The following is a 14,422-nucleotide window of genomic DNA, read 5'->3' on the forward strand; positions in this document are numbered from 1 at the left end:
AGCACAGACAATTTCAAGAGAAGTGGGAAGTGCAATATTTCTTTGTTGAGCACAGGGGCATCCCGACGTGTCTTATTTGCACAGAGAAAGTTGCAGTGCACAAAGAATACAACTTGAGACGTCATTACACAACTAGACATGCTGAGGAGTATGAGAAATGCCAGGGAGATGAGAGAGCCAACCGGGTTGTTAATCTTAAAACAGGTCTACTGAGGCAACAGGATTTCTTTAAGAAAGCAACCAAAGAGAATGATGCAGCAGTCGAAGCTAGCTATGTTGTTAGCGAGATGATTGCTAAAGCAGGAAAGCCATTCACAGAAGGTGAATTTGTCAAAAACTGCATATTACAGGCTGCAAGTATTGTCTGTCCAGAAAAACAAAGTCAGTTTAGCAACATCAGCCTTTCTGCCAACACTGTGGCAGAGCGCATTACTGATCTGTCAAGTGACGTTTATGATCAACTGTGTGAAAAAGCAAAATGTTTCAGTGTATACTCAGTCGCTCTTGATGAGACCACAGACATCACCGACACTGCCCAGCTTGCCATCTATGTCCGTGGTGTTGATGACAATTTTGAAGTCATAGAGGAGCTGCTCTCAGTTATTCCAATGCATGGCCAGACCACCGCTCAGGAGATATTTCACCAGCTATGTGATGCCATTGAGAATGCCGGTTTATCATGGAAGAGGTTTGTTGGAATAACAACTGATGGAGCGCCATCAATGACAGGGAGGAAAAATGGACTGGTGGCACTCGTTAAAAAAAAATTGGAAGAGGAGAGTGTGGAGGAGGCCATTGCTCTGCACTGCATTATCCATCAGCAGGCCCTTTGCAGCAAATGCCTGAAGTTTGACAATGTTATGTCTGTCGTTGTGAAATGTATCAACTACATCAGATCCAGGGGCTTAAAGCACAGAAGGTTCCGTGCTTTTTTAGAGGAAATGGAGTCAGAATATGGGGATGTGCTCTACTTCACCGAGGTACGTTGGCTCAGCAGGGGAAGCATATTGAAGAGATTTTTTGAGTTGAGAGCGGAAGTGAAAGACTTCATGGAGAAAGATGGGGTTGCTGTTCCCGTGCTAAGTGACCCCAAATGGCTCATGGACTTGGCTTTTCTTGTTGATATTACACATGAGCTTAATGTACTGAACAAGAAGTTGCAAGGCCAGGGGCAACTTGTCAGTGCTGCCTATGACAACGTGAGAGCATTCTCTACAAAACTCATGTTATGGAAAGCCCATCTTTCTCAGACAAACCTTTGCCATTTCCCAACATGCAAAGCACTCATTGATTCAGGCACACCATTCAGTAGTGAGAAGTATGTGGATGCCATTTTAAAGCTAGAAGAGGAATTTAAACAGAGATTTGCAGACTTCAAGACGCACAGAGCCACATTTCAAATTTTTGCAGACCCCTTCTGCTTTGATGTGCAAGACGCCCCCCCTGTGCTTCAAATGGAGCTCATTGACCTGCAGTGCAACTCTGAACTCAAAGCCAAGTTCAGGGAGGTGAGTGGGAAAGCAGACAAGCTTGGGCAATTTTTGAGAGAATTGCCCCCCAGCTTCCCTGAGCTTTCCCGAATGTTCAAGCGGATCATGTGTCTTTTTGGCAGCACATACTTGTGTGAAAAGCTCTTCTCTACCTTGAACTTCAATAAGTCCAAGTACAGGTCCAGACTAACAGATGAGCATCTTCAAGCCCTACTGAGGGTCTCGACTGCCTCCTCCCTTAAGCCAAATGTGGCTCGGCTATGCAAGAGGAAGCGCTGCCAGGTCTCTAGCAGTAAGAAGTAGGCAGAAGAAGCCATGTTCATAACAGTTTATGTTCAATGTTCCATTCATGTTCAGAAAGTTACAGGTTAAAGAGCTGTTAATACAGATATTTGAATCTGAATAATAATTACATTTCTCTAGTCAGCAACTATATTTGGTTTATTCAGTCTTCTATATCTGCTGAATTATTATTGTTATTTTATTTCTTACTGATTTTTTTTTAACTTATGAGTTGTTAATTTATTTAAATTTTCTAAGACAAAAAAGGATGAATAAACAAAGACTTTTGATAACACTGGAATGTTTTTGTAAGAGCTTTTCTTGTGAAAAACCTGCTGCGGCCCAGCCTCACCCAGAATCTACGTCCAGCGGCCCCCGGGTAAATTGAGTTTGAGACCCCTGCTCTAAACAAACATGCAGATAAACTAGGGCAAATCCCCAGTGTGTAAAAACTGTCAGAATTGGGCAGAGAATTTTTTTTTTCCAAAGATCCCCCTATGGTTCTAATGTACTTCAACCTACATTACAGTGAGTACCCTTAAATGGCATAGGAATTAAAAATGTTAATGATTATTTACAATAGTTTAGGACTACCGTGTTTTTCCATGCATAATGCGCAAAATTTCATTAATTTATTGTCTTAAAATCTGGGGTACGCATTATGCATGGATACAACAATTTTTAAGAAAATCTCCCTCGAAATAAAACTTGAAATCACACCTTTCTTCTTGTTTGTTGTCAATCGCGCATCACATTCAGCCATCCTGCCCAACACACTTAGTCAGTAAAATTCATAATTGACGACACATCATTTGATGCGATGGTGCAATCATTGATGGTGTGTTATTGTCAAATATTGTTTGTTTTTTAATCTCCATCGCAGAACGGATATCATATGGAGGCCGCCATTACAGTATGTGCAGAACGGATGCGCAAGACACGTCAGCTATACAAAGAGCGAGAGTTCAGTTCTCTACCTATTAGTTTCAATTCACAGTTTAATTAGTAGTTTCAATCAGCAAATAACAAAATGCGTATTACAGGTACCGTTTTTTTCCGTGTATAATGCGCCCCCATGTATAATACGCACCCTAAAAATGGCATGTTGACGCTGGAAAAAAGCCTGTACCCATGTATAATACGCACCCAATTTTTAAATTTTTCTTTTTTTTTTTTTTTAAGTCCCAATGATCGTCACACACGCAGGGAGGCAATGGGTCCCACTTTTATAATCTTTGTTATGGTCTTAACTAGGCTGGATGTAATTTTTTTTGTTGGCGTTGATTTCTCCGACTTCCCATAAAGGCACCACCGCGATCAGTCATGTGAAAAAGGCGTGCGGACGTGAAAAAGGCGGCTCTGTATGGGAGAGACGTTGAAGAGGAATAAAAACACCCTTGGAAACCAAAACTTGCCCCTCGTCGTGACTCGGAGCCGCAACAAATGTTTCGGATTTGTGTAGGGTACATTGTGACAGCAAACAAGCAGGTGATCGAGCAAGCGTCTGATACGAGAGCATTGCGGTCGTATGGAGCGTGTTTGAAGTGAACAGCAGAGACGAAAGGAACAAGGCAAAGTGTTGTGAAATAAAATATTACCTGTAATACGCATTTTGTTATTTGCTGATTGAAACTGCTAATTAAACTGTGAATTGAAACTAATAGGAAGAAAACAACTCTCGCTCTTTATATAGCTGACGTGTCTTGCGCATCCGTTCTGCGCATCGGATCCATAGTGCGCATGCGCAGTCAAACTGCCTCCGTATGACGTCCGGTCCGCGATGGAGATTAAAAAACAAACAATATTTGACAATAACACACCATCAAGGATTGCACCATCGCATCAAACGATGTCGTCAATTATGAATTTTACTGACTGTGTTGGCCAGGATGGCTGAATGCGATGCGCGATTGACAACAAACAAGAAGAAAGGTGTGATTTCAAGTTTTATTTCGAGGGAGATTTGTCATGTCTCGTCCCCAGTTTTGCTACGTGTCTAGGTTGCCATAGTTTCTGTTCGCGTCGCCCCCTCCCTTCCTGTGTCACCTCAATCAATGTAACGTGTTTTGTATTTAAGTCCTGTCTGCCCCTCGCTCACCGTCGGATCATTGCATGTGTTACTGTCATGATGTCTGTTTGGTTTCTGTTCCTGTCTTTGGTAATGTCACCCTGTCTTTTTGTTCCACGTCTTTGTCGGTCAGTCCTGTTGTTGGTTTTGTTGTACCATGATTTTCTTAAAAAAAAAAATAAAATAAAATAAATTTGTACCCATGTATAATGCGCACCCCAGATTTTAGGACAATAAATTAGTTAAATTTCGCACATTATACACGGAAAAAAACGGTAAGATTTTATTTCACAACCCTTTGCATTGTTCCTTTCTTCTCTGCTGTTTACTTCAAACACGCTCCATACGAACACAATGCTCTCGTATCAGACGCTTGCTCGATCACCTGCTCGTTTGCTGTCACATTGTACCCTGCACAAATCCGAAACATTTCTTCGCTATCGAGTTTGCTACCGCATGCGCAGTGATACTGACAGAATAACATCCGGTTGTTCTCAAAGATGATCTTTTTTCTGAAATAATTTTACGTTTACGGACTTAAGTAAGAGTCAAAATTTGGGTGCGTATTATACATTGGTACAGGCTTTTTTCCAGCATCGACATGCCATTTCTAGGGTGCGTATTATGCACGGGGGCGCATTATGCACGGAAAAAAATGGTAAATACTAAAATTAAAACTGTATACAAAAAAATACAAAATTAACACCCTGCCCAATGCAACCTTCAAAATACTCTATGCTGCTATTTCATAAAATCTTTCCCATTTACAGTATAGTCATCCTTCAACAAAGGCAGTATTATTTGAAACACACAATAAAAAAGTAATTGTGATAAAAAAAAATAGAAAAATGTCTTGTGAAGAAAACTAATATTGTGTTGTGGCATTAAGTACGTCACAAGTGGCCATGCGTGTCAACGTACGTAGCTGATTTTCCAGTCAAATCCGCGCTACTTTTAAGTGACCTTCCTTCCAAATTTACGCCCATAAATCCAATTCTAAATGATAATTTATTGGCAATTATTCTGTGCTGCCCCAAGCTACAGCCAGTTTAAATACCACTGCTCCAAACAAGGCAAAGCGCAAACATGGAAATCAGCCAAAACACAGTTTTGAAGAGTGCCTGCTAATTGAAATCCGAGAGCGCAAAACAAAATAAAGTTGTTGAATTGATATGTCCTGTCTGAGTAGTGGGAAAATGAAGCAACATAAATTTGACCCAAGGGCTAACAGCCTGACAGACCTCCCCCCACTCCTGGCCAGTGTCATTTGTCTTTGCTACGTGAGCGCAAAGTCAGTCAATAGAAATGCTGGGTTTCCATGGAAACCATCTCAGGCAGCACCGGCTCCTCTCCTTTTTTTGCGGAAAAAGGCCAGAGTTTGAGCATCCCTGTATCTGTAAAGTTGTATGTCAGCAGCAATGTCCGCTCGGCCTCCAAGGCCATCCGTTGAGGAAGCAGCAATTATCATATTTGTCAGGTAGTGCATCAATGCGGCTGTTAATTTATGACGCCTAATACTGACTTCTGGGCTCATCGCGTGGAAATAAATTGCACGGCGGTTCAAAGACGTGAGATGACTTACGCAGTATTTTCTTGCTGTGGAAATAATCAACTTCTGCGAGCTCATTTGTTCTGGAAATTAAGCATTTATTCCAACAGGGAATTGGGGGGATAAGAACATCCAAATAAATAAATAATATATTGACTGCCACAAGGTGCTTGCTTAATTAATGGACTATACATTTATTGACTAACTGGGCCATTAATCAGACTCTAATGTTGGTTACCATGCATTAATATGCTGAAGAGCAACATATGCACGAAGCTATTCATATACTTTAGATCAGTGGTCCCCAACCTTTTTTGCGCCACGGACCGGTTACGTCAGAAATATTTTCGCGGACCGGCATTTATATAAATAAATAATACATTTATATAAATAAATAAATAATACATTTATAATAAATATATAAATACGATGACATAAAATGATACGACTGACATAAAAACAAGTACAAATGACAAAAATAAAACTCACCATTACGTTGAATTAGTGGGAGCACTGAGTTTGTTTCTCAGAAACGAGCCGGTCCCATCTAGACGTAATCGGAGACAATGACACCCGAAGTGATTAAGGTTTGTCTTTTATTGCAGGATGCTTGGTCTCCATGTGTTGAAGCAGTTTTGAATGCTTCATTGCCTGGTTAGTTAGCCTGTCGCCACATATTAGCTTTGCGGGCTCGACTGGGGAAACATGTCACGTGACCGGGACGAGTGTCTTGACCTGAATTAATTGATCGTCGATAATTTTTTTTTCTTCTGTGCGGCTTGGCGGCCCGGTACCAAGTGACCCACAGACCGGTACCGGTCCGCGGCCCGGTGGTTGGGGACCACTGCTTTAGATGATATTGACAGTCTGAATCAAAAAGGGATAAACACATAGAAATACTTTACCTAAGCAGATGATTATTGCAAACATCTGTAATATGAGTATGGAACTGTATAAATATATTCAAAATATATAGTGTAGTTTATTTTAAACTGCCCCTGTAATTAAATATCTGTAGGGTGTCAACACCATTTCTTTTCAAAGCAAATGAACAGAAAAATTGAAAAAGAAAGAAAGACGTTTTTACTCGTGAAGGGACTTTGTGGACAAACTGTGTAATACAGTGGTCCCCAACCAATCAGCAATATTAAAGTAATAAAAGGCTTGCAATATTTCAGTTGATTTGTAATGAATCCAGAATGTATGACATTTTTGTTTTTTTAATTGTATTACAGAAAATAAAGAACTTTATCACAATATTCTAATTTTCTGAGACAGTCCTGTATGCCAGTGGTCCCCAACCACCGGGCCGCGGACCGGTACCGGTCCGTGGGTCACTTGGTACTGGGCCGCCGAGCCGCACAGAAAAAAAAAAAATTTATCGACGATCAATTAATTCAGGTCAAGACACTCGTCCCGGTCACGTGACATGTTTCCCCAGTCGAGCCCGCAAAGCTAATATGTGGCGACAGGCTAACTAACCAGGCAATGAAGCATTCAAAACTGCTTCAACACATGGAGACCAAGCATCCTGCAATAAAAGACAAACCTTAATCACTTTGGGTGTCATTGTCTCCGATTACGTCTAGATGGGACCGGCTCGTTTCTGAGAAACAAACTCAGTGCTACCACTAATTCAACGTAATGGTGAGTTTTATTTTTGTCATTTGTACTTGTTTTTATGTCAGTCGTATCATTTTATTTCATCGTATTTATATACTTATTATAAATGTATTATTTATTTATATAAATGTATTATTTATTTATATAAATGTATTATTTATTTATATAAATGCCGGTCCGCGAAAATATTTCTGACATGTAACCGGTCCGTGGCGCAAAAAAGGTTGGGGACCACTGGTGTAATACACGAATGTTCTAACAAGAGTAGACACCAAATTTGCATGATAAATGCATTACAATTAATGATCTGCCCCAGACATGTTTGTCAAATAGTCTTCATGCGTGGAAATGTGTTTTAATGAGAAAATGTGTTTTCTATGAATAGCCTGCATGTGATGAATCGGATTTGCAGACTGATTCTTGCAATTCACATATTTTCCGGCTGCAAATTATTCCTCACAGTCCGTACCCGACATAATGTGGGATGTGCCTTTTTTTATTTCAGATGTCATTTCTCACTTTTGAATGCACTCATGCTTCACTGCTTTGTATTTAGTGCTTTTATGTTTAATACAACTCGGTATTAATTAAAACATAGCAGATAAGCGCCTATCTGCTGTCGCCAAATGAGAAATAGACCCGTCGTCCAATTAAAAAAGCGTGTCATCATCAAACGTCTCCCTGCCTTCCTTTGTCACAGTATGTGTTTTTTTAATCCCGCAGTGGGAGGAAGTGAGCGGCTATGATGACTCCATGAGCCCCATCAGAACCTACCAGGTGTGTAATGTCCGACAGCCCAACCAGAACAATTGGCTCAGGACGGACTATATCCCCCGCAGGGGTGTACTCCGCGTCTACGTGGAGCTCAAATTCTCCGTGCGCGACTGTGCCAGCATCCCCAACATCCCCGGCTCCTGCAAAGAGACCTTTAATCTGTTTTACTATGAATCGGACGGCGACACGGCCACAGACAGTAGCCCACTGTGGAGGGAGAACCCTTATGTCAAAGTGGATACCATTGCCCCCGATGAGAGTTTCTCTCTCCTGGAAGCCGGCAGGATCAACACTAAAGTGCGCAGCTTTGGCCCCCTGTCCAAGTCAGGCTTCTTCTTGGCCTTCCAGGACCTCGGCGCCTGCATGTCGTTGATCTCGGTCCGGGTGTTCTTCAAAAAGTGCTCCACGACCATTGCTAATTTTGCCGTCTTCCCCGAGACCGCCACGGGGGCGGAAGCCACTTCCTTAGTCATTGCGCCGGGGGCTTGTGTGACAAACGCCATGGAGATGTCTGTCCCGCTGAAGCTCTACTGCAACGGTGATGGAGAGTGGATGGTGCCAGTGGGCGCGTGCACCTGCGTCGCTGGTTATGAACCCTCCGCAGATCGCACCCAGTGCCAAGGTATGTGACTTATGTTTGACCTGCTTTGACATTGGGCCGCAGTAAAAATACCATAAATATCAAGAGTATTTACTTTCCTATGTTGCTGGTGTAGATAGAATAAAAAGAAATTATTAGTTGTAGTAAGTGAAATTGGATAATCTCCCACCGTGGCACATTAGTTAGTAATTAGACTAAATTAATGGGAGAGTTTCAATTGCTTCAAGACATGATTAACCAAAAAGTAATTACACAAAATCCACTGACTTCTTAATGATCAACTAATCGATGATCATGCACCTCTTTAGTATCTCATGTGACATTTCAACCATTATTGAACCAAAGCTATTTAATATTCCCACTATTATATAGCTATTCCCACTATTCACCCCAGTTTTTGCCCTCTCGGCATGTATTTTGTGGCTCCTGAATGGAGGTGAAGGAGGGTGGAGGAGAGCATGAATTAATGAGGTGTTGCCAAAAGGAGCGGCATACAAATACAGTAAGAGGGAAGGGAAGCCAAAAATAAGAGAGCCAATAGAAGGGAAATACAGATAGCGGCAAATAAAAAAAAACTTTGAAGTCCATAGACGAGCAGAAGAGGAAATGTGTGAATTGCCGAACATGGGACGAGAGCCAAGAGTGAACAAATGAAAAATGTAGGGTGGCGGGGCAAGGGGGGAGCGGGGGGTAAAGGCTGTGGGATAGACGAGCATTACCGTCTGTCTCACCTGGGCTGAAAAATGGTGTAGAACACGCGGCGGAGATATTTGTCGTGGACATTTGGCGGCTCAAGGTTAAAAGCTTGCCCCCACTGCCTGATGAAAAGCTCTCCAGGGCCTCAGCCTGGGGTTGCGATGAGGAAGTGTAATTTCTTCCGCGGCCTCCTGTTAGTTAATCTACAGGCAGCCGTGCTCATTAACACCATTCAGAGCAACATTAGCCAACTTGGCCACCATGCCAACATCAATCACTCAGACGTTTGACTTGTTGCCTCAGTGCAGGTGATGTTCTCGAGACAAAATGCAATTTTTTCGAGAATCCCCTCATCATCCACCCTCTCAATTCAAAACATTTGTATCTCGAATTAAAAAAAAAGTTCAAATTCAAAGTCACTTTATTGTCAATCCCTTCATATGTCCAGACACAAAAAGAAACCGAAATTCCGTTTCCTCCATCCCACGGTGACGAGACACAGTACACGATAAACATACAAGTAGACGACACAAAATAAAAAACAAGAAGGCACAAACAATAACTAATGAATAATAAATAAATAAAATGAGTGATGAATAAATACCGTTTTTTTCCGTGTATAATGCGCCCCCATGTATAATACGCACCCTAAAATGGCATGTTGATGCTGGAAAAAAGCCTGTACCCATGTATAATACGCACCCAATTTAAATTTTTTTTTTTTTTTTAAGTCCCAATGATCGTCACACACACAGGGAGGCAATGGGTCCCATTTTTATAGTCTTTGGTATGGTCTTAACTAGGCTGGATGTAATTTTTTTTGTTGCCGTTGATTTCTCCGACTGCCGGTAAAGGCACCACCGCGATCAATGCGGACATGTGAAAAAGGCGTGCGGACGTGAAAAAGGCGGCTCTGTATGGGAGAGACGTTGAAGAGGAATAAAAACACCCTTGGAAACCCAAACTTGCCCCTCGTCGTGACTCGGAGCCGCAACAAATGTTTCGGATTTGTGTAAGGTACATTGTGACAGCAAACGACCAGGTGATCGAGCAAGCGTCTGATACGAGAGCATTGCGGTCGTATGGAGCGTGTTTGAAGTGAACAGCAGAGACGAAAGGAACAAGGCAAAGTGTTGTGAAATAAAACATTACCTGTAATACCCATTTTGTTATTTGCTGATTGAAACTGCTAATTAAACTGTGAATTGAAACTAATAAGAAAACAACTCTCGCTCTTTATATAGCTGACGTGTCTTGCGCATCCGTTCTGCGCATCGGATCCATAGTGCGCATGCGCAGTGATACTGCCTCGGTATGGCGTCCGGTCCGCGATGGAGATTAAAAACCAAACAATATTTGACAATAACACACCATCAAGGATTGCACCATCGCATCACACGATGTGTCGTCAATTATGAATTTTACTGACTAAGTGTGTTGGGCAGGATGGCTGAATGCGATGCGCGATTGACAACAAACAAGAAGAAAGGTGATTTCAAGTTTTATTTCGAGGGAGATTTGTCATGTCTCGTCCCCAGTTTTGCTACGTGTCTAGGTTGCCATAGTTTCTGTTCGCGTCGCCCCTCCCTTCCTGTGTCAACTCAATCAATGTAACGTGTTTTGTATTTAAGTCCTGTCTGCCCCTCGCTCACCGTCGGATCATAGCATGTGTTACTGTCATGATGTCTGTTTGGTTTCTGTTCCTGTCTTTGGTAATGTCACCGTCTTTTTGTTCCACGTCTTTGTCGGTCAGTCCTGTTGTTGGTTTTGTTGTACCATGATTTTCTTAAAAAAAAAAAAAAAGAAAAGAAAAATTAGAAAAAAAATAAATAAATAAAATTGTACCCATGTATAATGCGCACTCCAGATTTTAGGACAATAAATTAGTTAAATTTCGCGCATTATACACGGAAAAAAACGGTAATAAACAAATAACCCAATAAATAAGAGGAGCAAAACTGAGCCAGTGTGCGTACAGCAGACAGTAAGCATAGCGCAAAGTACAGGACGCTACGCAGAAAAGGGGGGCGAGTTCAGGATCCTGGAGTATGAAGCTGTTAGAGAGTCTGGTGGTGCGGGAGCGCAGTCTCCTGTATCTCTTCCCAGAGGGCAGAAGCTCAAACAAAGAGTGAGCGGGGTGACTCACATCACTCACAATCGTGGTCGCCTTGCGGGTGAGATGGGACGTGTAAATGTCCTTCAAGGAGGGGACCGAAGCACCAATAATCTTACCAGCCGTGTTCACTATGCGCTGCAGGGCCTTCAAGTTGTAGTCAGTGCAGCCGCCACCCCAAACAGCAATACAGCTGGACAGTACGCTCTCAATGGTGCCGCGGTAAAATGTAGTCATGACGGCCGGAGGAGCGCTCGCTCGCCTGAGTTTCCGCAGGAAGTACAGGCGGCGCTGGGCTTTCTTTGCCAGTGATGCGGTGTTGGTGGACCAGGAGAGATCCTCACTGATGTGCACCCCCAGGAACTTGGCGCTGCTCACTCTCTCCACCACAGCACCGTCGATGGTCAGCGGCAGGTGTTGAGTGTGACCCTTCCGGAAGTCCACAACAATCTCCTTGGTCTTGTCGACGTTCAGCAGGAGGTTGTTGTCCCTGCACCACGTGGTCAGAAGGTCAACCTCCAGCCTGTATTGAGTCTCGTCTCCCTTGGTGATGAGACCCACCAGAGTCGTGTCGTCAGCAAACTTCACTATGCGGTTGTCGCTGTAGGTTGCAGTGGAGTCGCGCGTCAGGAGGGTGAAGAGCAGCGGACTGAGCACCCCACTGAATGAATGGAAATGCCTTTAATTCGTTTCTGCATCTCCAAGGAAAATACTGCTATATAATTTTACTTTAGTTTACCCTGAGTTTATTTACATATTTGTACTCTCAATTTAGCACGTTGACAAGAAACGAAGAACACACACAGAGGAAATGGTAGCGTGATGAGCTTTGCAAAAAAACGGTTTTTGTTTTTTTTAAACCCAGAACGCCTGTTGCGGGCAGTCCTCAGTGGGACCACTGCTTCCCACTGCTTGACAGATATATGGTCATATACTCCGCTGCCCCGGAGATTTGCAAAATTGCAGGAACAAAGCCATCCACTGTTTGGTTTTTTTCTGATGCTGCAAACCTAATAAATAATACTTAAGCGAGAGTCATTTTACCCCCTAGATCAGTGGTTCTTAACCTGGGTTCGGTCGAACCCTGGGGGTTCGGTGAGTCGGTTTCAGGGGTTTGGCAGAGCCTCCACTGCAGAGGTCTGAGCACACCTGATTTATATATCCGCATATCTGAACTGGTCTCGCAAAGGCAAAAGCAGAAGTCACACTGATTCGCTGGTATGTCATTTGTTTCTTTGTACCAATTTGTCACAGTCCTTTTGTTGGCCATCTGCTTTTCCACCAGCCTCGGTGGCCTCTAGGTGTGCGAGGTTGTGGTTCGATTCTCCAAAGAAAGGAGAGAAGAAAAGCCATATGCTATATGAAAAGCCTTCACATTGACATGCAACAAGTCCAAATTTGTTTGAAGCATTTTATAGATGAGAAAGAAGAACATGACTGCGCTTGGATGCTGAAAATGGAATCTCAATTAATCTTGCTTCGATTTCAGTTTTTGCTAAACTCTCTACAGAATGCAGGAAAAGCAACGGAGTGGAGAGGGGCCTAATCGAGTCGAGAAAATGTCAGTATCAAAAGACGTTGAATCCTCGTAGCTCTGAAGAAGTTAATAGTTTGAGCAACAACTTCTCAAAAGAGGCCACAAGAAATGGAAAACATAACCGAGAAACAGAAATCGGCCTGAAAATTTGCCCTGTCAGCTTTTAGGGTTTAGTTTTTTTTTGTTTTTTTTTTATTGCGTCATTTTTCAGGTACATTGAAAGTCTGCGATGATTCTTCTAAAAGAGCCATTGTTGAGAATTAGCCTGCAACTTGAGTTCAAACATAAAAAGCACTTGAGCCGACCAGTTAATCATTAACTCCCTCACCGGTGGGGTTTTATGAGCCCTCATGCTGACATGACAGATGTTTGCCAGAGACCGCCACTTTTACACCAGCGCTTTGGAATGTGGCAAATGGGGCTGGAGACACTCATACGTCCACATCTTTTACCACTAATCCCATTTATCAGAATCCTTCTTTAGTCTCTGCTTAATATGCTTTACATTTCAATCTTAGCTAGATTTAACATCAAGGATAATCCAGTTGATCTTTTCGCCATGATGTCACACATCTTGGACTTTCTGACCATATCACTGTTATGCTTTTGCCCGCATACAGACAAATGGTGAGAGCGTCCAGGCCAGTTCGCAAGCAGGTACGGGTGTGGCCTGAGGGTGCGTCTGATGCACTGCGTGACTGCTTTGGCTCTACTGACTGGGACATGTCTAGGAGGGCTGCCACTTGCGACGATCGGACAGACATTGAGGAGTATACTGACTCTGTTTCCTCTTACATCAGGAAGTGCATTGATGATGTGACTCTCTCAAAATCCATCGTCACTCGGGCTAACCGGAAGCCATGGCTGACAGGTGCTGTCTTCAGGCTGCTGAGGGCCAGGGACAAAGCCTTTAGAGCGGGGGATGAGGCTGTCTTGAGGGCTGCGAGGGCTGACCTGTCCCGGGGCATCAAAGATGCAAAGAGGGCGTTCTCATGCAAAATTACCGCCCACTTCAAGGACAGCAGGGACGCACGGAGCCTTTGGCAGGGCATTCAGACCATCACGGATTACAAGCCCGCGCCGCAGAGCTGTGAAGGCGACGTCCGTCTGCTCAATGACCTCAACCGCTTCTTTGCTCGCTTCGACGCTCAGAACAGCACTTGCCCGCTGAAGGCCACTCCCCCTTCACACGAGCTGCCCCTGTGACTCTCCGCCGACAGCGTGAGGAGGGCGCTTGCTGCTATCAACATCCGTAAGGCGGCGGGCCCTGACAACATCCCGGGTCGAGCGCTGAAGGACTGCGCTGGTGAGCTGACGGATGTCTTCACAGACATCTTTAACACTTCCCTGCAGCAGGCCATCGTCCCGTCGTGTTTCAAAGCTGCCACCATCGTACCTGTGCCGAAGAAACCCGCTCCTTCCTGCTTCAATGACTACCGCCTCGTGGCACTTACGCCCATCATCATGAAGTGCTTTGAGCGGCTTGTCATGGAGCACATCCGATCCGTTCTCCCCCCCACCATTGACCCCTTCCAGTTTGCGTACCGAGCCAAACGGTCCTCTGAGGATGCCATCTGCTCTGCCCTCCACTCGGCCCTCACCCACCTGGAGAGAAGGGACTCGTATGTGAGATTGCTGTTTGTGGACTTCAGTTCTGCCTTCAACACCATTGTGCCACAACGCCTCATC

At 43.7% G+C, this 14,422-nt stretch overlaps 1 protein-coding gene across 1 annotated transcript in view; it reads left to right on the forward strand.

The window, feature by feature from the left end:
* Positions 1-14,422, forward strand: part of LOC133166037 (ephrin type-B receptor 3-like) — an 86,044-nt gene that overhangs the window by 14,903 nt on the left and 56,719 nt on the right. Inside the window, exon 3 of the mRNA XM_061296017.1 lies at positions 7,736-8,408. Within this exon, the coding sequence (XP_061152001.1) occupies positions 7,736-8,408 (673 nt within the window). The remainder of the gene's footprint in view (positions 1-7,735; positions 8,409-14,422) is intronic.

Source organism: Syngnathus typhle, linkage group LG13, assembly GCF_033458585.1.
Source record: "Syngnathus typhle isolate RoL2023-S1 ecotype Sweden linkage group LG13, RoL_Styp_1.0, whole genome shotgun sequence".
Lineage (NCBI taxonomy): Eukaryota > Metazoa > Chordata > Actinopteri > Syngnathiformes > Syngnathidae > Syngnathus > Syngnathus typhle.